We start from the raw sequence: 26,955 nt of genomic DNA, 5'->3' as shown, positions 1-26,955 counted from the left end.
GTTTGTTTATTTCTAAATCTGATTTGTTGTGATAGTCCCAGAGTTAGAGTTAGGCTTTAATTCAACCAACAATAGTTCAGAAATGTGTCATAAGACTTTAGTCTTAGCCAAGTAACTGCTTTTCAGTACTGTTCCGCCCTTCAGCGACTCAAAGCATATTGCATAATCACATTGTGGCAAAAGAGAGAACATCTGAGGTTTTAGTCTGAGACAACATGGTGGTCCAGTTGATTCACTTTGGTTTCCTGCCAACCAAATCAGCATATTTTGGTTTGTAGGCTACCTCAACTATACAGCTACCATAAACACATGCGGATGTTGTTGCCGAGTACATGGTGACTCTGGTATTCATTATGTAAATACACACAGAAATATCAAACAAGTGGTTATCCTATATTAATGGAAATTAAGTTTTACATGGTACAGAAGACTATGGCACCAGATGATTTCAGCAAATGAGAACTGTCCTCTGTCTTTTTTTTTTTTTTTTAAGATTTTATTTATTTATTTGACACAGAGAGAGAGAACACAAGTAGGAAGAGCAGCAGGCAGAGAGAGGGGGAAACAGGCTCTCTGCTGAGCAGAGAGTCCGATGTGGGGCTCCATCCCAGGACCCTGAGATCATGACCTGAGCTGAAGGCAGAGGCTCAACCCACTGAGCCACCCAGGTCCCCCACCTCTGTCTTATTTTTATTCCTCTAGGTAATATCAGTCTATGTTTTACATAGTACTGAATTTTGTCTTTTTAACAATTTTAAAAAGCTGATAGGGAAAAAAGGGTTTATAAGTCTTAAGACCTTAAGAAACACATAATTGTGTTTTCTAACATGATGATTTTTTAAATTGTTTAGACTAATAGTGTATCTTGAAAAAGAAATTCTGTACTTGCAAAATGTGAAGAATGTAATTTACCATAACACTTGGTAGAAGCTATTTGAGTCATAAAAACTAAAATCTTATGAAAGTAGTAAAAAACAATGAATATGCATACTAATCCACATGTACAGGAGAGGTAAATTTGCAGAAAAAGGAAGTTACCAGCAGGCACACCTTTGGAAATTTTAAATAAGTGGAGCTATTTCATAAATGAAAAAATAATTATTATTTATCCTGAAATTAAAATCTCAAATATAGTTTCTTTTTCTGAATAACACTACATGGTAGTCTTAGAAATTATGTAAGAAGTAAATTGGTACAAGTTAATTTAACTTTTTTTTAATTATCTCCTTGACAAGAAGTAGGGAGAATCTATTTGTTTTGTTTTGTTTTGTTTTCAAATTATTTGCATGGCTGCTTTGAGATTAACTCTCCCTGGGTTATTCTAAGACACAGAATTTAAGTGGAAGAAAAAATACAAGATTGTTAACTATAATTAAAGTTCTTCCAGATTTTTGAACTAAAAACATAACATGTCCACTGACAGTTTAATTTATAAATTAGTGCACTTTTGCACTACCTCTAGTAAGAGCAAATGAGTGCCTAAATATTTTAAATGTACTTATATTTCTGTGATCTCTTTGCCTTCCATTCCTTTTTCTTCTACTTTATTAAGATTCTCTTCCTACAATTCTCAGAAAGGCCAGTTATTCCAAGACTATTGAATTTCATAACAATTTGTCAACATGATAAAAAACTAAATTGGCTCTTTTAAAATCCAAAATCATGTTTACTGTGGCTTTGGAAAGTAAAAAGTGATTGGTAGTTGGAAAATGATATTTTTCCTGACTAGGAATATCGAATATTGAGTGCTATGTATTATATTTTGACAGCATTAACTGGTCGAGGGTTTTTTGGGTTTTGATTTTGGGCTTTTTTGAGGTGGGGGGTGGCGTGTAGACAGAGAGGAAAGGTCCAAACAAGAGATGAGACACAGCAGTTGAGCTGGGTACTCATCAGGAGTAGATCCAGCCACAGGCAGACAGGCAGAGGGGAGGGGGATGGGACAGCTGGTCAGGTGCGGGATATTCAGAAGGTAGTTTATTCTGAAAGGTCCAGCATGAGGTAGAACAGCAAAACTCAGTGTCTGCAGGTCTGGGAGTGGGCAATCTTCAGGAAGACTGGGTCAAAACAGAAGACAGAGCACAGCAGGGCTCCGGTGTCAGAGGGAGGAGAAGAGATGATCCATAAAGGAATTCAGATACAGGACATCAGACAAGCATCCAGCTCTTGGAGTGGAGACAAGGGGCATTATTTATAATGAAGGTAGAGTCTGTGCAGTAGAGGATAGAGATGGAGAGCATGCAGAGAACCTACAGTGCACTAGTGGAGGTTCCAGGCCCTTTCTTTGGCTTGGGGAAGGCAGGTGGGCTCCAGGAACCGGGAGCCACAGAGGCCATTGCAATCATTACCTTGCTCCACTTTTCACCTTGTAGAATTCCAGTTTCTGTGATTACAATTCTCTGTTACAAACAGTCATGGCTGAACCACATGGCAGTCTAGTATACATTTCAGTTGCCTTCAGTTTTTTCTGTAGTAAGGCAGGACATACACTCATATATTCTCATTCTAGATTAAATATCTGCTGTGGTAAGAACTCTGTCTTCTGTAATTTCAGCACTTCTCCACCCTAGCCTAACTCACCAGAAGCATTTGTCCTTTGTTTCCCCCAAAGGAAAGAAACAGTAGCTACAAATCTGCACTTGCTGCCGTCTCACGTGGCAGGATGCCTGCAGCTACAGTAGCTCAAACAGCCGGTATCATTGTTCCCTCAAAGCTCATTAGAGATTAGCACCCTGTTGAAGTGATTAAGGAAATGAAAGGGAAGAACAGGTTATACCAAACCCTAAGCAAGATTGCTACAGAAAAGACAAGAACCTGCAGACTTCAGGTGAAGAACGTCCTTGGCGAGGACGTCCATACCCTGGGCTCTCATGGGCTCGGCTGGACTCCCAGAAAGGCACCTCTACCTCAATTGCTCAGATTAGCAGCTTGCTGTAGGTGTTCTGTGCCACATCCAGCCTGCTATTGTCTGAATTCTCTTGCCTGTCTTTCAGTCTGATCTGGCCAGGATCTGTTGCTAGTTCCACTTTTATTTGTTGGGGCCTTCACCGTCTGCAAACTCATATTTTGACTTCTGTGTTTATTTCCACTGGGCCTGAGGCTCTTAATCTCTACTTTCTATTCCTCCATATCTCTATCCTCTCCCACCTCACTCGTACTACCTTCACATTCCTTATGGCCGGATTCAGGTCCTACCCTGATCCCATCCCTACCTGTCCTGTCCCATCCAACTTCTACGTTTGAATTCCTTTTTCTTAAAAAATTTCTGGATTACACATACAGTTTGTATACATGGATGATACATACAGCCTGTATATGAGGCCTGTCTCTGCCTGCACTTTATCAAAATCCTAAATGTGCTTTAGGGGCTACATACTTGTAACCAGTCTTATTCACTGGCTCTAAACAGCTCACCTGGCCTCCGAGTGGTGGCTCCTTGCTCACCTAACACCTACCTTTTAGCCCCTGCCCTAATCTTCCTCTGCTTTTTCTTTCTTATTTTGTGCTCCATTAAAACTCTTAAATTGACCATCTTTATCAATTTCAGCCCAAGTTTTAATATACAAGATACAAATTAAAGCTAAATTACTATTTTAGCAGATTTGGAATTGCTTAGGGTCACTGTCAGTATTTATATGTTTTCTGATTTTCCTGAATCAGGAAATCAGATAGATTTGTATCTAAGCTTTTGGAATAGAAACTCATTCTTCAGTATTTTAATATTTTTATTCCTTGAAACCAGGAGTCATTAATTTGTGAAACTCTTTTAATGGTGGATTTACATTGAAGAAAAATTTAGCTTTGGATAAATTGAGATTAAAACATTACCTGGCATTAGATGGGATCTGAAAACTGTATGAGACCACTCCTACCCTGATATGTAGAAAAGTTTTTGTAGAGCATTTATGAATAGCTCTTCGGGGATTACCTTTCCAAACAACTTGTGCTAGAATTTGTAGGTTTATGATTTTTTTTTTGGTCATGCTTTATCAAATATTAGTAGTTTTTCTTCTTAACTCTGTTGTGTGTTTTCTTAATTAACATTTTGAGGTAAAAATCTCTCATCAGTTGGGATAGTTTAGAAAAGTGTAATATATCAGGCATTATATTTGTTGTTGACTAACAAGTGCAATGAACAAGCAGGCTGTTTACTTGATTATCTACTTTTTTTCCCACCTAGATATTTGGGTGTCTTTAGACACAAATAACTATATATTAACATTATTTGTTTGCTTTGTCCTTTTTAACTAGAACAGTGTTTCTCAACTAGGGAAGCACAGCTCTCTGCCTGTGGAGCTCTTTTTGAGAGAGGGGCGGGAGGGTAAATACAAACAACAAAATATAAATAACAAAATTTATCATTTTAACCATTTTTAATTATTTTTTAATATCAGTTCACCATCTTAACCATTTCTAAGTGCATTTCCACTAATAATGCATGAATCCAATTGCTCCATGTTTTTCTTAACACTTGTTATATTCTGTTTTTTGATAACACCATCATTATGATACATACTTTGTATACTTTAAAGAAGCTGGGGTCTCACTGGCCAAGATTCTGAGCCTTGAGTGGTGTTGGGTGTCCATATTTTCAATAAGTATCATGAGATAGTCTTTTCTACAATAAGTACTGGGAAAATGGGATACTCACATGCAAAAGCATGGAGTTGGCCTCTCACCTAATATCATATACAAGAATTAACTTGAAAGAGATCAAAGCCCCAAGGTAAGAACTAAGCCTGTAAGAACTCTTAAAGGAAAACATCAGGCAAAAGATACACAACCCTGAATTTGGCAACGATTTCATAGCTATGACACCAAAGGCACAGGAAACAAAAAGTAGACAAATCGGAGTTCATGAAATTTTTTAAAGTTTTACAGATCAAAAAAATAAAAGACTATCAACAGAAAGGAAAGGAAGAATGGGGGAAATATTTGCAAATCATTTATCTGATAAGGGATTAATATCCAGAATATATAGAGAACTCCAAAAAGCAACAACAACAAAATGATTTTTAAAATGGGAAAAGAATTTGAATAGACATTTCTCCAAAGAAGTTGTACAAATGGCCAGTAAGCACATGAAAAGATGCTGAACATCAGTAATCATCAGGGAAATGCAAATTAAAACTATAATGAGGTATCACCTTACACCCATTAGGTTGGCTGCTTTGAAAAATAAAAATAACAAGTGTTGGCAAAGATGAAGAGAAATTGAAAACAGGGTCACAAGGTCCCAAAGAGATATTTGTACATCCATGTTCATAGCAACATTATGTTGTAATAGTCATAGGGTGGTTGCAACCCAAGTGTCCATCAGTGGATAATGGATAAACAAAATGCAGTATATATACACAGTAGAATCTTATTCAGACTAAAAAAGAAGGAAACTTCTGATAGACACAACATGGATGGACCTTGAGGACATTTATACCTAGTGAAATAAGGTAGGCACAAAAAGACATCTGTATGGTTCCCCTTATGTGAAGGACAATGTAGTCAAATTCATAAAGTCACAAAGTAGATGGTGGTTGCCAGAGGCTATCGGGAAAGAGAGAATTGAGAGTTACTGTTTAATAGGAATAGGGTTTCACTTTTAGAAAATGAAAAGGGTTCTGGAGCTGAATGGAATGAATTTACAATGTGAATATACTCAGTGCCACTGAAGTGTACATGAAGAAGTGGTTGAAATAGTGAACATTATGTGTGTTTTGCCCCAAGAAATTTGAGGAGAGGAAAGTGTCACATAAGAGATTTTAATGCATACCCCTAGCTGAAAACCTAAACCAGACAACTACTGCAAGTACTATTTTATACTGCAGAATGGTTATAAATTTAAATAATGTACATCATATAATTCTCTAGGGATTTAATATTGAGTTCTTGATAACCATATTTTTTACTTAGTAAGAGCCAAGTATAGATTCTGAGTTTTATTCTATCTGTTAATTAAAATATTAAGCATATTTATTAGGCTATACTGATAAAGCATATAAATTTTTGTGGTTTTTATGCTTCTCCTCATGTCTTTCTTCAGCATGATAAAGCAAAGGAAAAACTGACTCACAGGGAATGGCACCTTTATGGCCATTCTATCTCTTGTTTCATTCTTCAGCCTTCTTGCCTTCCTATAAACTTCTGTTTATGAGAACTTCAGATCTGAATAAAATACAAACCTTTAATTTAAACAAGTAAAAGACCAGCTTTACCTAATGTAACTACCCCAGGCTTCCCATTTAAATTCTAATGATGAGGGGCGCCTGGGTGGCTCAGTGGGTTAAGGCCTCTGCCTTTGGCTCCTGTGGGGATCAAGCCCCATCGGACTCTCTGCTCCGTGGGGAGCCTGCTTCCTCCTCTCTCTGCCCGCCTCTCTGCCTACTTGTGATCTCTGTCTGTCAAGCGAATGGATAAGATCTTTAAAAAATAAATAAATAAATAAATAAATTCTAATGATGATATCAAAGACAAAAACTAGAGACAGCTTTGTAACAATGATAAACCCATGTATCAAAGGTCACATCACTGGGATGGGCTGAGAAATGTATTTTCACCTTATAGACTTCAGTTCCACCATCTAGACAATACAGATGGCCACAAAGAGAGAATGAAGAGGATGGAGGAGGGGGTAGAACTAAGTTGGATTCCTCCCTTTGTCTACTGCACCAACCAGAAAAATGAGTGACATTCCCCTTACTGAACAGAAAGTTACTTTCTGAACCATTCGGAGCTGAGCTGCATATTCTTTTTCACCTCTCTGCCCCCCATTAGCTTCTTTATGTCAACATCTATTCAAAGACTAAAAGATTTAGTATACAAAACTATCCCCCTGGGATGTTCAGTTACTTAAAGCATTTGAGAAGAGGATAAAAAGGAAGGAAGATTACCAGACATAATGAGTGCTTTCAAGAGTACACTGTACAAAAACAAAGTACAAATTTATTCCTGATTCTCCAGCTTAGTCAGAAAATTGGACCAAATAGCAAGTGCACCTATTTAAGCATCATAGATTGTTCTAGGGCAGACTCATATATTGGCCCTTAAAATCTAAATTCATGAGTGGGCATCTGCATACAGCCAAGGGGTGATGAAATAAACAAGAACAATCTACCCACCCAGGTTTTGGTAATGACCTGCCTGAATTGATGGATTCTCCTCACTAACCACAGAACACAAAGAGCTATTTGGGACTTATAAAGAGAAATTACAAACTAAGAGAAAGGATGACTTACCCTGAGGACTCAGTGTAAAAACAGATTTCAGAGAATTGCCGTTTACATGATTCAGAAGAAAACTTGAAAAGTAATATTACTAATCTTCTCCAAAAAATGCTTAAGGACATAACCAACCCTCTCTGAAACATAAGTGGGAACCTGCAAGGGCAGAATAGGTTTACAATTACAAGGCTAGAGACATAGAAGAATAGCTGAAAAGGGGAGGGGAAAGAGAGCCAAGAAATGTATTAGCAGCGATTTCAAAAACTATGTAGGAAACCGTAAAGAGCAGAAATTATTAAAAATAAATCAAGTACAGGATGAGAAAGAAACTTGAGAAGCTCCTCCAGAATGAAGAGCAAAGGATAAGAAAAAACTGATAGAAATAATGTTAGATATGAAGGTCAGAGATTAGAAAGTCAACCTAAAAATTCTAATTCCAAGGAAAAAAACATACTAGTAGAAATAAAAGTAGAAATCAAAGTTTATGCCCAGCTAATTGAGATATGAATTTTGTAAGAAATTTTTTTAATTAAGTGGTAGAAACCAATTAGAATCATAGGTGAAGGGACAAAGAAAGTAATAAAATTCTGTATCTTTTGCCTTGCATGGAAGGTAGGAGAATAGAAGCAGGAGTCAAGAGTTTTGAGTTTTTTTGTTTATTTTGGGGGGTTTTGTCTTAGCTTTAATAATTAGACATATATGAGTATAAGAAGCATTTCTACCACCAGTAGAAATTTAAATCTCTTCAGAATATAAGAGGAAAGACAGAAATCATAGGAAAAGGAAGCTCCCACATTAGAAAACATAAAGCAAAACAAAAGTAGAATAAATACATCAAACTATGACAATAAATATACATGGCCAAATTCTTTGATAAAAACTAAAATTACAAAACAAAACTAAACTTGAGCTATATTTTGCTCCAAAGAGCCATACCTGAAACAAAGTGGCACAGAAATGTTAATAATAAAAATCTAGAATTTATATCTGACAAATGTGAACAAAAAGAAAGCAGAGAGAGCAATACTAATACCAGGACAACTAGAGTTCATATTTGTGAAACAAGACAAACCTGGACTTACTTAATTTAGTATGGACTAAACACATAAAGGCTATAAATACACATGTGTAAAATAGCACAGCTTCAAATATTGAAGTTTAAACTCTTAACAAGAGAAACAGGCAAAGACATTTGAAATATAGAACTTACACATCTAACTATATGTCTATAATAAAAATTACAAAATAAATAACACTGAGAATTTTATATAATCAATGAGATTTAAAATAAATGAGCATTACATACTAAACTTTGCACCCCATAAGTAGTACACAAGAATTCCTACTACTTTCTAAAAAATTATGCAGCTGTATCTGGAAATCCTTGAAGAGTAGAAATATTAGTGTTGCCTGGGTGGCTCAGTTGGTTAAGCATCTGCCTTTGGCTCAGGTTGTGATGCTGGGGTCCTGGGATCGAGCGTCGGGCTCCCTGCTCATTGGGGAGTCGTCTTCTCCCTTTCCCTCTGCCCTCCCCACTTGTGTTCTCCCTCTCTCTTAAATGAATAGGTAAAATCTTTTTTTAAAAAGTAGCAATTTTAGCAGTCTTGTATTCTGACCATGGTGTAATTGATACCAAAAAATTTCCGATCACCCAATGAAAGCTCTCCTAAAGGAGGAAAAAATTCAGAGAGGAAATAAAAACTAGTTTAGATTATTGATAAGAAAAAGGGGAAACATACATACCAAAATTTGTGGATCTAACCTCTTTTTAAGTGGTGATTTCACCTTCTTAAGAATGAAAATAAATGAGCCACCCAATCAGAATTTTAAAACTACATAAAAGAAGGAAAGCAACCTCTTAGAAATTTAGAAGGTTTTGATAATAATAAGTGGAAGAAAGAGCAGAACTGATGTTTGAATCCAGAAAATGGTTCTTTGGGAATAAAAATGAAAATTATAAAATAGAAAAACCTCTGGTAAACTTAAAAAAAAAACAGAACAAAACTAATAATCAGAACTGAAGTTTGTGGTGGAGGGATATAGTAGTTTTTAAAAGATTAAAGATTGTTCAGGGTGTCTGGATGGCTCAATCGGTTGAGGGATCTGTCTCTTGATTTCAGCTCAGGTCCTGATTTCAGGGTCATGAGATCAAACCCTGCCTGAGGCTCCACACTAAACAGGGAGCTGCCTGAGATTCTCTCTCCTTTCCCCTTTTTTCTCCCCCTCACTTACTCCCTCTTTCTCTCTCTCGGATAAATAAATAAGATATAGACCTTCAACTCTATGTTCGAATAATCTTCAACAAGGCAGGGAAAAATATCCAGTGAAAAAGACAGTCTCTTCAATAAATGGTGCCGGGAAAATTGGACACCTATCTATGGAAGAACGAAACTCTTATCTCTTACACCATGCACAAAGATAAACTCAAAATGGATGAAAGACCTCAATGTGGGACAGGAATCCATCAAAATCCTAAAGGAGAACATAGGCAGTATCCTTTTTGACATCGGCCACAGCAACTTCTTTCAAGACATGTCTCCAAAGAAGGAGGCAAAGGCAAAGGAATCAAATAAATAAATGAATTTTTAAAAAATAAAAGATTAAAGACTGCTTGATAGAATTTTATACTAATAAATGTGAAAATCTAGAAATAAAAAATTTTCTGGAATGTATAAATTTTGAAAAGAAAATTCCATTTGAACCCAAAAAAGTACTTTGAATAATCTGCTCTAAGAAAATAACTAGATGTATAGCCAAAGGTTTATATGAATAGCAGCATTATTTGAGAAGGACTGTGTCATTATTGAAGCCAGATTACACGAGGTAGAATCAGAACTGTGTAAACTTGAATGAGATATTAAACCTCTCTGAACCTCAAGTTCCTCATCTTAAATGAATATACATAGTGAACTATTTAATTTCATTCATAATTTTCCTTTACAAAGACCTTAGTCCAAAAACTGAAACTCTGAATTTCTTTTTTATGCAAAAACATGCTAAATATGTAAAACTGAAAACTCTAGTAATTAGGGCCTGAACAAAAAGCTATACAGAAGGTGAGTATTATGATATTTTGATAGGCTCTATTTAATTTGTTAGAAAATATTTGATAGATCATCAAAATATTCTAGGAATGAAGAATAGTTTTTTTTTTCTTAAAAACAGTCCTAATATTTAAAGGAATATGAAGTGTGAGGTTTGAAAAAGTTGGAGGATAAACATTTTCCTCCTCCTGACTAATATCCATGTAGTATGTTTTCAATTTATGTTCTAGTATTCTATGCATAGTATATGCTTTTTTAATGCATAGTATATGCTTTAAAGCCAAACTCTGAGGTTTTTTAGATCCAAACTATCAATAACACTACCACAAAAAGGTAATACAATTTTTGTCAAAGTTTGAATACCTATAAATGCTCCATTAAATTTCTGTATATCATAATCATAGCTAAAAGTTAAAGCGAAGTAAATATTGAAAATCAGGGGGTATTTCTTTTAATGTATGACACTGTCCATGGAAGATATAGTTTTAATGAAAAAGTTTTAATTAGAAATCTGTTATAACTGTAATAAATAACACTGGATTCATCTTATAATGTTGATGCTGCATATCAACTTTTAGTATTTTAAAATAATACTAAAAATATTGTATTCTGTTAGAAAAATTAGGAGCTTCATGCTATTTTGATAATTAGTTACGTGATCTTCATCTTTGCCCAAATTAAACATCACACAACTGTCTTTTAAATCGACTTATTTAAAAAAAAACTCACTAGATATAAATATTCTAGAGGGGGAAAAAAAGGATAATTCTGTTCACCTAACACTTCCTATTGAAACAATAATACTTTACCACAATAATATTTATATACCACAGAAGAGAACATACTGAAGTAAGAGAATGTATAAAAAAAGAGAACACGTGCCTCTTCAAGATGTCGGATTTTAGTAGACTTGAAATTTCTTTCTTTTTATATGTAGATTTCTTTATTTCAAATCGAGAGATCTAATTAAAGAATCACTTGTCAACAGGCATTCTGTGCATCTTATCACATGCAAATTTATAGACTAGTATTGTTGAGCGTGTTCGGCTTCCAGAAATGTAGTTTGGGTTTGGTTAATAGAGATGCAGACTAAATATATTTAAGTATGCCGTAGAACATATCGCAGAGTAGGCTCAGAATCTGTTCTCAAAGACTGTACCAATAGCGAATGCGGCTGCATCCTCGCTCACAGGAGGCTTGGGTCATGAAGTTGACCCTAGCTCTGGAGTCTGCAGAGAGGCTTATTTTTTTTCAGTTTTGAATACTTGCTTTATCAACATTAGGAAATGATCTGTTCCATATTCAAGTGTTTATACTGCATAAGTAGGAAACTTTGTTATCAGATCAGTCAAGGGCTCTGAAAAAATTCATTTTCCTTCGCTTTCTGCAGAGGATAAAAAGCAACTTCCATTGTAGATGAAGGAAATCTGTATTTTTCACTTTAGCTTATTTGCTTATTGCCGTTTTGTCATTTTTCTTAGAATTACCTTCATGAGTGAATTATAGCTATGGAAATAGCCCCTATTTCAGTCATTAAATATTCTTAGAAATCTTGCTATTGGTGGATTATTAAGCACATCCCACAGGAACTATACAGGTGGCTGGATACCTGACCAAAGCTATATTGGTATTTAATAAACCATAACTATGACTGAAACTGTCATAATATGCAGTTATAACCTTTTGTCGTGATTCAAACTTTAGGGCAGTAAACTTTTAGAGCTAAAAGAAAAGCACAGGGACCACTAGCCAAGTCTCATTTTCTGTGTGAAGAAACCCACCCAGAGCAGCCAGACCAACCAGCAATCTATGATTTCAGCTAATTAACTGCGGAGCGAAGACCAGAACTTCTCTTTTCTGATTCCCAATGGAACATGTTCTCTTCTCAGAATACTTTCTTTAGAGAAATTCTGCTTAAAAAACATGAAAATATGGACATGTTAAGTATACCAAAAATTGTAAAGGACTATTAAAGAAACATAAAACTATAAATTATCATAAATTTGACCTAAGATCAACATATTAACAAAATTGAATATGATTTAATTCCTTGCTTTTGTCATCAATCTATTCATTTATTTTGCATTCTGAAAATGGCTCAGTTAAGCCTCTGCCTTTAGCTCAGGTCATGATCCCATGGTTCTGGGATCTAGCCCCATGTCAGGCTCCCTGCTCATTGGGGAGTCTACTTCTCCCCCTCCCTCCGCCCATCCTCCCCACTTGTGCTCTCCTTCTCTTTCTCAAATAAATAGATAAAATCTTTTTTAAAAATGTAGGTGGCTTAGGTCATTTTTCTTTAAGCTATGAGGAAATCTTAATGTGTTGCGTTTTATTCACTTATGCTAGTGTAAGTTTTCCAATGCATACCCTCATTACTTAGATTAGAATGTTTCAAAATAGCTATCATGATATCTAAGTAATTGAAGTCTTGAAGACTCTTAGTTTCAGGGAATTACAGCTTTGCTAATCAGTGTCTTCCACAAATCAACAGCATCAGAATCACTGTAGAATTTGTTAAAAAGGCAGAATATCAGCTTCACCTTCCTGAGACCTAGAGGTGCTGAATCGGAGCCTGAGTGAACGAGATCCTGGATGATTCAGATATGCTTTAGGATTTGAGAAGCACCAACATGGCATTAGTTATTGCAGAACCTGTTTCTACTTGAGGTCATTTTCTTGTCTCTTTCTTCCTCACCTTTTGTGTGTGTGTGTGTCCTGCCCCCACCCCTGCCCCCAAAAAGAAACATAAAAATATCAGTGTGTGCTTTAATAAGCAAAAAGAAGTTCAGATCAGAGTGTGTAAAGAAGGGAGAAAAGGTGTACATCTACTCATTCTGAGACAGCGTGGAGGACTAATTGACTGCTTATACTTCTATGTCTTTGGAATATTTTTAGCATCTATCAGATCAACGTGTTCCCCTCTTCTCTGTCCCCCCAGAGCCATCATTCCCAGTGGGCCCTGCTCCCCAAACTGAGGCTGTGTAACTACATTGAGAAGTGAAATACAGAAGTTAATTACACAGTGTTGACTTTACAGAGGGTGAGCCACAAAGCATCAAAAGCTGGGACTGCCTGTTCCAGTTAAGGACAGAGAAGAGCAAAGGATATATTATTGGTTGTGTAATCTGGGAACCACTGTGAATAACAGGCATTATGAGGCAGATGAGAAAAATGGTTGTGATTAAAACCTAAGTCCAGGCCTCCGTCTACAAAGATGATTCTAGTGAGTTTTTCTTCTACTGAGTGATGGATTGAATGGCTAGTGTAGTGATTAAGGGCTTAGACTCTGAGCTAAAACGTTCTTGGTTCAAATTCCAGCTCATCTACTTGGCTCTGTCACTGTGGGCAAGTTACTTAACCTCTAAACTCTTCAACTGAAAATTGAGAAAACAATAGTACCTACCCAAATGGGTTATTGTAAACAGCAAACAGGAAAATATATGTACAAAATACTCGACATAGTGTCTGAAACATAGTAAGTACTCAGAGTTAGAATGTATTTATTTTTTCATTTGCTTTCATTTATTAAGGTTTTTCTCATCAGTTTCCCTTGTGAACAGTAGCATTATTTTATGTCTCTTCTGGGATTTGGCTGTGGTTTATGGCCTGGAAAAAGAGCTACAGCTCTTTTTTAAGGAAATTCTCTGGGCTGAAGAGTGAGTGTCTGCTGATCACCTCTGGTATAATGAGTGGTAGGCTGGGTCTGATGGTGGTGATAGTGGTGATAATGGTAGAGAGTATAATGAAAGAAAAAGAGAAATATCATACTTTCCCTTGAAGCACTTAGATTCTGGGTGGAAAGAGGTGAAATACCCATGTACATGGAAGAAAAATCCAACAGATAGATTAAAAAAAAACTAAATATGTTCTTATGTTCAAAATTGCATGGTAGATACAAGGCTGTTTGGGGTGATTGGAAGGCAGCCATCAGCATCAGTCATTAACACCTTTCATTTTCTTCAGGTGGTTTCTACAAAGAAGGAGGAGCAAAGGAAACTCTTGTATCTATTAGGGAAAACTATTGTGTGACAAGCAAGGAAGATTTTCGTTTGCACAGACTTTTGAATCTTGACTTAGAAGTTGACTAAGCACTGGAGGGCAGACCGTGAGAAAATCTTGATATTGATGCAGCTGAAATTGCTGCTGACCTCAACCTCATTGTGGTTATATGAACACTGGGGGCAGGCAAGAGTGCTTATCACAGAGTGTTCTTAATTTCACTGTTCTGCTTTAGGCTGAATACTTTGTAATGCTTTTGAAGGAATTCAGGCTTTGGAGGAAACAGAAAAGTAGAGGAAGTTTATAAGTGTTCAATAAAGGGGCCATAAATTAGGTGTTGAGATGAAACATAGAGCTTGAAGGATTCTTCATCTCGAGGAACTCAGGAAGAAAGATGGCTTAGAAATAGTTGTGTAGGGGCACCTGAGTGGCTGTCAGATAAGCGTCTGCCCTCCAGTCAGGTCATGATCTCAGGGTCCTGGGATGGAGCCCCAGGTCGGGCTCCCTGCTCAGTGGGAGTCTGCTTCTCCCTCCACCCTTCCCCCCTGCTTATGTTCTCTCTCTCAAATAAATAAAAGATTTTTTAAAGATACATTTAAAAAAGTAAAGAAATAGTTGTGTAGAACCCAGAGTTGCTTGCTTGTTCCCTGTCCCCTGTGGTTCCTGCTGCTATCTACCTGTTCTGAGCAGTTTTAGAAAGTTGCTTCTGGTTGCAGGTCTGGAGGGAGTGGACGAGGAGGGAACAGATTTGGGCTGGGGAGAGCAGGGAATGGGTAGAGTTGGTAGCAGGAAGACAGTCAGTGGCATTGTACTATATTTTGAGTAAATGAAAAGACGCTGAAGGAGGTCAAGGGCCAGTAGGGGGAGTCGAGATGGTTTTTAAAGGTCGCTTTGAAACGGTCCATCATGGATGTCTTTAAAATGGAAGGGGAGGGGGGACACTGTTAAGGAGTAAACACTCAGTACTGACTCAGGAGTAAACACTTAGCATTCTCTAATTCCAGAAACAAGTGAAAGTCAGCGTCTGTCAGTGGATGGGTTAAACATTGTGCGTGGGTCACTGAGAGTCTAGCTAATACTTTCAGTCTGGAATCCCCTTCAGATGTTTGGTGCACAGTCTCATGCTCTGTCTAACCTGACTTTCTTTGTGCTTCTTTCCCACAGCACACATGTATCCCAAGTCAGCAATGTTTCAGCAACTGGAGAGTAAGTTATTTGGGTTCTCCTTTCCCACTTAGAAAACAGGAAAAAAGCTACTCTAATGGTGTATAGTATTGGACAATTAATATAGTAAGCAACCTATGATGATCTTTAAAACCACTGAGAGAAGAGGACTAAAGAAGGGTTCCTGTTTGAGCTTCTGTGTGGGTGTGTGACTAGAGACAGCCCAACAATTTGAACATATGAGATTTGTGTTTCAGTCAAAATAATGTCAGAGTCCATTAATGTTTACAAAATACGTGTCTGGAGAGATATCTTTCAGTGGAGGATGCCATTAAAGGTTAAAGTAGTAAAAGTGTCTTTACTTCTTCCTTATTTTTAATCAGCCTACATTTGTTGAATAGCCAAGGGTAGTGTTAGGTGTGTAACATCAAGTAAGCCTCTGGCTCTGCCTTCAGGGACTTTACCATCTAAAAGGGACACAGAATCAAAAGCAAATCAGTGATGGCAACAAGTCCTTTTTCCCTAGGACAGGGACAGTGCCCTACTGATCATGCCCATCACGTATCTCTTTCTTCCTAAGGCTACCAGCTGCACGTAGAGTAAAACCTAAGCTCCAGTTACCTGCCCCTGCCTCCCTCTCTGACCACATTGCTCCTTAGGCTTCAGCCACGTGACATTCTGTTTCTGGAATAGGCCAGCCTTATATTTGCCCCAGAGCTCTTGCACTGTCTGTTTCTCAGCCTGGCCATTCATTTTCTTATCATTTACTTTTTTGTTCAAATGTCCTCTCCTCCAAGAAGCCATCCCTGACAATCCACAGTCCTTCTCCAATTCCATGCATCATTTTGGAGAGAATTTATCACTATCTGAAAGTTCATGATTTGTTTATTACCTGTCTTGCCTCATAGCAATGTAAGCTCCATAAACATGGGGACCTTGTTTGTCATATTCATGGCTGTATCCCTAACACCTAGGAAAGTGCCTGGTGTATATTAGGCACTAAATAAATGTTTGTGAATAGTTTCTTGCTCAAAGATACTCCATCACACCCACCTCTCTTTCTTCCTTGCTGAGATGTAAATGGACCTTTTTAGGGCATCTTCCATCAACAGGGATCAAGAGGAAGTGGAGAAAAGGTGTGATAACGTAGAAGAGAGAATAATTTAAAGAAGCACTAAGTAGGGTGAATTTGGATCTAATAGGATGAATTGGGAGGTTTTTTTCCTTCTTTGTTAGGCGAGGAAATGATGAGAGAGCTGGACCGACCTCTCTTAGCTCTGTGAATTTTAAAGAGATTCCAGAATTATACCGAGGCATATCATATATGTTCCTGCTTATGTATTTCCTAATAGCTTTTATCTCTTATCTGTCTTGTATAGTTTGGAAAAGGTGTGGGGTTTGTTTGTATATGTTAATTCACTCACATTCCTAGAGACCACTATTAGGGAATCTTGAATCATTGGGATGTGGAGTTGTAAATATAAAAACTTTCTTTTTTTTTAATGATTCATTCATTCATTCATTTATTGGAGGCAAAGGGGCAGAGGGAGAGGGGGAGAAAGTCTTAAGCAGACCCTGTGCTGAACACAGAGCAGGACTTGGGGCTCGATCTCACAACCGTGAGATCACAGCATGAGCCAAATCCAAGAGTTGGGCACTCCACTGGCCATACCACCCAGGCCCCCCTAAATATAAAAGTTCTAATGTCCGAGTTAGACTATACTTGTTCATTGTCTTCAAGTAGTTTTAATGAGATTACCATGTGTCTGTTATTAAACTACATTTGGAAAATCTAAACTTCTTAAATTTTTCAAAAACCCATCTGAACATTTTAAAAATAAATATGTGGTTCTTTTAAAAATTGTAATACCTTTATTGAAGTCTAATTAATACGCAAAGAACTACACATACTTAATGTGTGTACAGTTTGATGAGTTTGGATGTGATCCTTTTTTTCAAGTGCAGAAAAATATGATTTGAGGAGTATATGTTTAGAATTTTCCATGCCAGCTTATCCAAAATTAAATAGTGTGGTGATAAAAGAATGGAGGGCACATATTGCATGGAGCACTGAGTGTGGTGCATAAACAATGAATTTTAGAACACTAAAAAAAAAAAAAACTAAATAAAATATTTTTTAAAAGAAGGGTTAGACACATTAAAAGATTATATAGCTTTAAAAAGGATACCTTATCTAACTTACCATGCACTCTTTTCAGCCCCTGTGCTTAAGTATTTACTCATGTTAGATGAAGTAAGTTTACCCTGCCATCTTCAGTAACACATATTAGTAGCACATGTTTGTATGAATACAGCTTCAATTATTTACATCACAGTTTAATTGCATGGAGGTTTAGAAAGATTTTCCTGTTCTAAGCCATAATTGTTCTGGTGAGGTGTTCCGTTTTCATAGCATTATTGCCTGAATAATTTCATCTTAAAGGGATTCTAAATAGATAATAGGCATCATAAAATCATTTGTGCCAGTTTGCTTTGTAAACTATACTGTCTTCCTCTGCAGAGCTGGTATGAAATCTGACAGAACTCACCTTTGTAAGAATAGGTCTATTATTATTCTATGAGGAAAAAGTATTTCCTCATTCTGCCTTATATTAAATGACCCTTATTTCCTGAATGCCTCTGATAAATGTTGTTAGGCTTGCTGTGAGCATTTCAGTCATCCTGGACCTACGAAGATGAGAAACACAGTGATCAAACTGGTAGAATTTGTCAGGTTTTTGGTTTTATTTTTAACACATGATGCAGATATTTCGAGATGTCTCATATGCTGTCTTTGTTCATGAAGCTGTGGTAGATCTACTGTTGCAAAAGCTGATTTTCCAAAATTATGGATATAAGTTTTTAAAGGCAGTCACTGATTAATTTGATTGCCTGATGGACTCTGTGTTCTGCTTTCATTAGACTCTTGGAAAGAACCATCCGGTCGGCAGTAGAACAGCATCTTTTTGACGTTAACGGCTCTGGAGGCCAAAGTTCAGAGGATTCAGAATCGGGAACATCATCAGCATCTCCGGCCCTGTCTGCCAGACAGCGCCGCCGCCAGTCCAAAGAGCAGGATGAAGTCCGACGTGGCAGAGACGTGTGAGTTGGCATTAGAGCTTTATTTGCATTTTCTCCTCTCCTTTTAAAAATACACACCTGAATTAGTCACCGTGTTATAGCCATTCCTGTTTCAATATTCAGGTTAAAACTATAAAATTTCCTTTCAACTATTCTGAACTTCACTAACATTTGGAAATGTGTAAGGGACTAAATGAACATTTCAGTTGGGCCTGGATGTTTTGTGTTGTCTAGATGTGTGTTGTAGGAAGCCACCTCTGATTTAATACATTTCAGGGCTTCCTCATAGATATCTTCTTTAGAGGGATGCTGAACCACTGGAGGAGAAAATTCCCATATGCCTGTCCAGAGGTGGTTTTGTTTTTTTGTTTTTGTTTTTTTTAAGATTTATTTATTTATTTGAGAGAGAGAGAGAGCATGTGTGCACGTGTGTTGCGGGTGGGAGTGGGGGGTAGAGGAAGAGAGAAGCCCAAGCCGACTTTATGCTGAGCAGAGATTCTGACAGGAGCAGAAACCAAGAGTCAGGTGCCCAGCTGACTGCACCCCGGCCCCGGCCACCACAGGGTGATTTTTTTCTTATTAGACAACATTCATTTGATTGTTAAACTAACTTACGAAATCAGCAGATTTCCCTACTATATTGGCCTGATGCAATACTAGAATATCACCGTAATACCCTAATAGTTAACTGCATTTCAGTTTCAGAATGGTGGAGCTTAAGTCTAATCAGAAGAGGAAATGCTCAAGTTCTTTATTATCATAATGACTAATCTTAAGCTTTCCCACAGCATGAATTTCAAGAATAGTATCATAAGGAACTTTAGTCTCCATTAGAGGATTTGATAAAATACAAATAAATAATTAATCATCCATATTTTTCAGTAGTCAACACTTAAATGTCAAGGAAAATAAAGTTACATTCATATATTTTTCCTGAAAGTTTTAAGTTTATTTTTATCTACTATAGCATTTAGTCTCTATAAAGTTATTGTTTTGAACTCCTTATGAAATGTCAAAGAGTAAATCAGATCCTAGTCCCCCTCATTCCTTTTCACCTGGATTCATAATGCACATCAAAAATCTTAGGGGTGGGGGGAAGGAAACTTCTTTGTGCTTAAAGAAAGACACCAAAGATAAGTGGTATAAACAAAGATAAGTGGTATAAAATCATGAAGTTGTTTAAGCGACATGCTAGCAAATGTAATTTTAGAAGTAAAGCAGTATCATTGATATAGACCACTGAGTTTTTAAGTGATATAAGCAGCATTTAAAAAAAAAAATTGTCTTGGGGCTGGTGGATAAGAGGGAGTGCTATAATATTACCTTCAGAAAATAGAAAAATTATAATACAGGAGGTGTTTACATTTAAAATTAGCTCCTGACTAAGCTTTACAGAAAATGTTTAGGAGTATAATTAGCCTATGTACTGCCTATATTGTGCTACACAGCAAGTACAAATTATTTAATACTGTTCTTATCCTCTGTCTCATTTTTTGCCAAATAGTATGTAGCAACACATTGCATTTTTAAAATATCCTTAGTGTGTCACGACATCATGCTTTCCACCCTCTTTGTTTGGACAGAGAGATAGCAAGCAGAGGTTGAAAGTGGTAGTAAGCACAAGAGAGAGAACAGAGCAGACGGTGGTACTGTTGATGGTGGGTGCATGGCGGCAGCAGGGAACAGCACAGCGGGGTAAGGTCCAAATGAACAGGCAGCAGAAAAGTATGGAACATAGAGTAGCTTTTCCTGCAGAATTCAGAGTTTCCCACATCCAGGTATGTTTCTATTCTAAGTTCTCTTGATCATATTCTACTATCAATATCAGGAGAACAAAAGGTGATGAAGAATGGTAGAAACCAACTAATCTAACAACCTGTGAAAACTCTAACCTTCCCCTTGTTTTTTCTTCTCTTTTCTTCTTTTTTTTCTTCTTTTTTTCTTCCCTTTCTTCTTTTCACTGCTCATGCTCGTCACTCACTATGGTCAGACTAGAGTTGGACACTGAGTGAGTAAATCTCGGGCTACAAACTGTGTGTGGCCATGGTAACTTAGAGTCTCACTGTTACTTTTTCCTTGGTGCGTGGTCTGGACACTCAGAAGTTCCCTTCCTACGCTCCCTGTTGGCCTCAGCCTCCTCTGCATATGGTGTCTTCCTGACCTGACACGCTAGGTAATTACCACGCCTTGATAGTCCTTTCCCTTCAACTCCCAGTCCACACTGAACTGCCTCTCTGAGCTCACCCGGTCTGTGGAGGAGCAAGGCCCTTATCTCTGAGGGCTCCAGACCTTACTACTTTTGTCCCCATGAAGGTTTTCTCCAGTATGTCCCCAGGAGATATAATGACCTATCACTGATTGTGCAGAAGTTGAGAATCATTATCATAGCCTATAGTAAGTATGTTTTTCCTAGTATATACCTACATATAATGGATTCATTTATCAAAGATTTTTATCAGGCTTTGCTTAAAAGGTTAAGCTAGGGTTTATTCTAGTCAAAACTGTTAACTGTATGGAATGATTCAAAAGAGTTTTTAAAAATTAGAAATTTGTTGTATTTTTGTCTATTATTGTGCCTCCTAACAACTTAGAGCTGCAACCAAGTAAAAAAATATATCCTTGAAGCCAATGATAACCATATTTCAGGGTAAGATTAAGGTCAATGAAGTCTGTACTAAAGTCATCAGAGCAGAGTTTTGAAATAAGTATAGAAGATAGACTAAGACTACAAATATTTCATTTTAATGCAAATGATTGATCAGGCTTATTATTTGCTATCATAAAGATATCAGAGTTTAAGCAATATATTCATTATGCAGAGGGGTTCAGTTTATTTATTAAAAAACTTGCCATCTGCCAGGTGCATGGAAATGATAACTCTTGGTGATGGGTATATTGAAATTCATTGTGATAGTGTCCCCTCTGTATGTGTGAAAATTTTATAGTAAGTATTTTCCTAAAAGCAAAGGGTAGTTAGGTGAAAATGATTTCAGCTGTCCAAAATATAATAAACTGGAAATTTGTACATATTTGTTATATAAATACTATACTAAATTCCTACTGCAAAGTAAAAAAAAGAAAAAAGAAAAAAAAAAAACAATGCTGTATTAGGGGAATGGTAAATAGTTGAGTATAGCCAGAACATTAAGTGTGTCTGTAGGGGTGGGGGAGAAACTCTAGATAAAAGGGAGAGGCTCCAGAGATCTGAGTTCATGTCAAATTTCAGTGATGTCAAGGGGCGCCAGGGTGGCTCAGTGGGTTAAAGCCTCTTCCTTCGGCTCAGGTCATGATCTCAGGGTCCTGGGATCAAGCCCCACATCAGGCTCCCTGCTCAGCAGGAAGCCTGCTTCTCCCTCTCCCACTCCCCCTGCTTCAGTTCCCTCTCTCACTATGTCTCTCTGTCGAATAAGTAAGTAAAATCTTTAAAAAAAAATTTTTTTTTACCTATTTCTTTGTCAGAGAGTGAGTAAGCACAAGCAGGAAGAGTGGCAGGCAGAGGGAGGAGCAGGCTCCCCACTGGTCAAGGATCCTGATGGGGGACTCGATCCCAGGACCCTAGGATTTTGACCTGAGCTGAAGGCAGCCAACCGACTGAGCTTCTGAGGTGGCCCTCCTCCTCTTCTTATTAGAACACCAGTTCTGTTGGATTAGAGCACCCACCTTATGGCCTCATTGAGCCTAATTACCTCTGGAAAAGCTCTGTCTCCAAAAACAATCACATTAACAGATGGTAAGGGCTTCAGCAGAAGAATTCGGGGGAAGCACAATACTGTAATAATTACTTTCAAACATAAACCCTCCCCATGAAATTTTAGTATATGTGCTGCCGAAGCGAGCACAAACCCTCCCCATGAAAAATATTTTAATGGGATGTATACCGCACGGGTTAGGAGAAGTATGAAGAGTGATAGACAGAATTTATATAGTAGAACAATTAATTTTGAAGTTGAGACCAAATTCATCCAGCCGTCCATAGAAAGGTGTCTTGAAGAGTGTCTGCACGAGTACATGTTAGTCCCTGTCTGCTCTTCCTTGTCCTTTTGTGATTTTATACTTGGAGTATTTCTAATATTTGTTGCATAAATCTTTCCTATAATTTCACTAAGTATATATACTTACATTTAAAGTATATTTAAAAAGACTAAATTAAATATGGAGTGCTAAAAATCACCAAAGATAGTATAACTTTGAAAATATTAGGACCATATTTATTTCATAGTTTTGCCTCCATGATAAGCCCATCTAAGACAGGATGTGAATTTAAATGGCAGAATAAATATTTAACGTTGTATTTCATTTTTGTATATGGTTGAACTGATGGTAAAATACAGTCATCTGCTTTGCTCTTTAGAGCTCATTTATTTCAAAATATAGCTATAAGTGTTTAGGGTGTTAATTTAACTCAGTCATACCATAAGGGAGAGACCTCATTCAGTTATACCTTGGCATGCCATTATGCTACCCTGATGGCTGAATTTGTCCTGTGATGTAGTAAGAAAACAAACAGTTTGCTAAGTAATTTAACTTTATGAAAACTCCTTAAGGAAATGTTTAAAATACTCAGAACAATTTCAAGAATATTAAATGAATTAAATTCTGTAGCTACGACATTCACATCTGCTTCTAAAACTAAGTCATGAATGGGGCACTGGGTGACTCAGTTGGTTAAGCCACTGCCTTCAGCTCAGGTCATGATCCTAGGGTCCTGGGATCAAGACCCGCTTTGACTCCCTCTGCCTGCTGCTCCCGCTGCTTGTGCTCTCTCTCTCCCCCACCCCCACCCTGCCAAATAAATAAATGAAAACTTAAAAAAAAAAAAACCACTAAGTCATGAAGGACCTCCAGTTAGCTTACATCCTAAAATTCCTTGTACTGGGACATAACATATCCATACTTCAGTTAAAATGCTTTACACTCCACAGTTTTTATTAACTTATACTGTTTATCAAGATTATCAAATGCAGTCAGAATTTGTTATTAATGCTTTTCTGTGCTAAATTATCTTTATCATTTGGGAAAACAGTTTGTCCCATTCAAGAAAAAAAGACGTCATATTTCCTTTTCAGATTTTTCTCCACACATTGTATTATAAAATGCGTGTGTAAAAAATAAATTAATTAATTAATTTAATTAAATTAAATGCGTGTGTAGCAGGGATCCTGGGTGGCTCAGTCAGTTAAGCATCCAACTCTTGATTTCGGCTCAGGTCATGATCTTAGGGTAATGAAATGGAGTCCTATGTCAAGCTCTCCACTCAGTAGGGAGTCTGCTTGAGATTCCCTCTCTCCCTCTGCCCCCTGCCCCCATGCACATGCGAGTTCTCTCTCTCTCAAATAAATAAATAAATCTTTAAAGTGTGTGTGTGTGTGTGTGTGTGTGTGTGTGTGTGTGTGTAATCTGTTAATAATAGGAAATTTTTTTGTAAGATTGCACTGTTCTCCTTGTTTGAATATAAATTACTTTGGATACAACCTCAAATGTTGTTCATTGGTAGAAACAGAGTCCTTGCCAGTTTGCCTCTAGGAATAATTTCTCTTGTAATGTGATTTATTTGGCACCAAGTGGTCTCAGGAGTAGCACAGTGCTCAGATTTTTATCAAAGAGGCAAACTGGAATTTCTGGGCACTCTCCTGATTTCCCATGTGATGCAGTGACAGTGTCATTAAAATGTCCCTTTTACCTTTTAAAATTAAGCTTTTTTTTTTGTTTTAATTGAAGGGGACTTATCAACAAAGAAAATATTCCTTCTGGGTTCAACAGCCTTGAAGATTGTATTTTGAATGCTCAGGAAGTGGAAAAATTGTATGAAAATACTTCTGGTTATATTGGAGAACGGGGCAAACCTAAACGTCAGAAATCCAGTTCCAAACTTTCTGAACTCAGTGAAAACCAAGATGGTCTTGTGGTAAGTAAAAATTCTATAAAATTTTTACTTGTAACCAATTAGGAAATACCACATCTCTTTTTCTTGCTTTGTAAAAAAAAATAATAATTTCAATCGTGAGTTTCATAGAACTATAGGATATGAGTTGTGAAGACCTCAGAGCTACTAAGTATACACACTTGTATTTCTTTTTAACAAATACAAAAATCAAAGCTAAGAAAGATTATATTCTGCCAAAAGAAAAAGAGACAGCACACTTACACTTTGATTTCCATGTTACTCAAAGGATTTTTATCTCATTCTTTTAAGTATTTTTAAATTGTATTTTTGGAATATTGTCATTAAATCATTTTTTATTTTCTCCCATTCTATTCATCCTTTTATATATGATTATGTAAAAAAAAATTAATGAACTTAAAGCCAGGTGAAAGAAAATTACACACGGAAAAAGGATCAACTCCCTTTGTGTACAGAAATCTCTGTAGTCAGAAATTTAGTTCAGATCTATGCTCTGCAAAGTATTTTCTTCCAAATTAATCAGAAACAAAAACAAAAAAGGTCAACCTCTTATAGAGTTACCTCAGACCTGAACCCTGGATCATTGATTTGATATATAAGTTATTATAAGTAGTTTCTGACAATAAATATTTATTCAGTTTAAATATTAGTATACATTATCCTTTTCTGTGTATTCTTCACTTTCTCTGAGAAGTGAGAACCAAAGCCTGTCTTCTTAGTTCCTTTAGTTTTAAAAAATTTAACAACAACAAAAACTAAAGATAAAATTTATAACATAACATGAGCTGGAATCCCCATAATAAAAATAGGTAATGCCCATTCTTACTGTTCAATGTGTAAATACTCCGATCTAGTTTATCTCTGACAAGATTTTAGCTCCATGTTGGGTTTTCTATACATTTAGTAAACTTATAAGCCATCTGTTTTCCATTGTCAATTTCAGAATATGCTTGGAGAAGATTCCCAATTTTGCCCTAATAAAATCTACATAAATGCAAATCCAGGGAAACATGTTAATTTCTTCTTTTCCCTCCAAATGTATTTTTTTTTAAGATTTATTTATTTATTTATTTGAAAGAGAGCACAAGCAGGGAGAATGGCAGGCAGAGGGAGAAGGAGAAATAGGCACCCCGCTGAGCAGGCAGCCCATCTCAGGGCTCAATCCCAGGACCCTGGGATCATAACCTGAGCTGAAGGCAGACATTTAACCTACCGAGCCACCCAGATGCCCCTCTTCCTCCAAATGCTTGATAATCTGTTTCTAGAAGTACAGTAACCAGCTAGAAGGGACAGAAGCAATCACCCACTGCAGGCCCATGTCTGATACACTCCAAATAAGGAATGTAAGGTTTGGAACCATTGCACGCAATAAATATTTTTAACATTAACATAATTCTCCTCCCCCTCACAATTCCTGATCCTGTTTCCTAATTTATGTTTCTTTGTAATGTAAATTTTTAAATAAACTAAATGGCTAATTTCATTAGCAGTTTATTTGGCTCACAATTTGCTTATCTGCCAAAGCGATTACAACGACTAAAAATCAGTTGACTTTGGAAAAATGTGCTTCTCTGTTTCAATCCCTTTTTACATGAACTTAATCTATTAATATTTTCTTTCCCACCAGGAATGGCGTCCTAAATTAGATAAGTAGAAATAGCTAATAAAAGTGAAAAGGTACATTTATTCCTTAGAACATGTGTCTATAAAACTATGGACATATTCTTTGTTTAAAAATGTTTGGGTGGGAGAGCCTACTACTATCCAGTCTTCTTTACGTGAAAGGATTTGCCCCCAACTCAGTTGCCAGTTTCCTCATTCCAGGATTGTGAATGTCACCTATTAACGTAAGTGAGCCAAGTGGACCATGTCTTTGTTGCAATGAATAAATGAAAAACCTGCCAGCACAACTCAGGAGAAAAACTTCCTCATCTAAAGTGAAGGTGTTTTCTAAGAGCTTTTCTAACTGTCATATTCCATAAATTTTTAAATCTGATCTTCACAGGTAACCACAAAGCAAAGAGCCAGAGAACATAACAAGTATTTAGACTACATCTTAAAAGTTAAGTTGGTGCATCTTAACTTGTCCTTATTTTGTCCTTAACATCCTAATTTTACTTTTCCCAACTCTCCCCAACACCTTTTCTTACTCCATTTCAAGTTCTTTACACCCTGACTAAACATTTATTTCTATAGTTGGGTCAGCTGGTGGGGGGTAGGGGGAATTATATGTAATTATATGCCTTTATGTGCCAAGAAATATTTCAGATCCTGGAGATAAAGAAGTGAGAAAAATAGGCAGAGGTAGCTCTCCTCATGGAGTTTACATCCTACTAGATGTATTAACAGATAATAATCAAGAATAAGTAAGTAAAACACAAAATATATTAGATACTGATAACTACTAGGAAGAAATATAAATTAGGAAATAGGATTAGGAATTGTGAGGGGGGAGGAGGTGGAATTTGAAATAGAGTGGTCTGGGAAGACCTTCTAAGAATTTGACATTTGAGTGTACAGATTTTGAGAAAGTAAGGAAGCAAGCTATACT

General features: G+C 36.8%; 1 protein-coding gene across 2 annotated transcripts in view; it reads left to right on the top strand.

Annotated features, from left to right (window-relative positions):
* The window catches only part of FAM13A (family with sequence similarity 13 member A), a 325,186-nt gene that overhangs the window by 243,738 nt on the left and 54,493 nt on the right, over positions 1-26,955 (top strand). For both annotated transcript variants that reach the window (XM_080797468.1, XM_080797469.1), the window contains 3 exons: positions 15,422-15,463; positions 18,344-18,523; positions 24,221-24,407. In XM_080797468.1, the coding sequence (XP_080653594.1) occupies positions 15,422-15,463; positions 18,344-18,523; positions 24,221-24,407 (409 nt within the window). The remainder of the gene's footprint in view (positions 1-15,421; positions 15,464-18,343; positions 18,524-24,220; positions 24,408-26,955) is intronic.

The sequence above is a fragment of the Martes martes genome, assembly GCF_963455335.1.
Source record: "Martes martes genome assembly, chromosome: 2".
NCBI classification, from domain to species: Eukaryota; Metazoa; Chordata; class Mammalia; order Carnivora; family Mustelidae; genus Martes; species Martes martes.
Note: the sequence above shows the minus strand (reverse complement) of the source record. Positions and strands in the feature narration are given on the sequence as shown.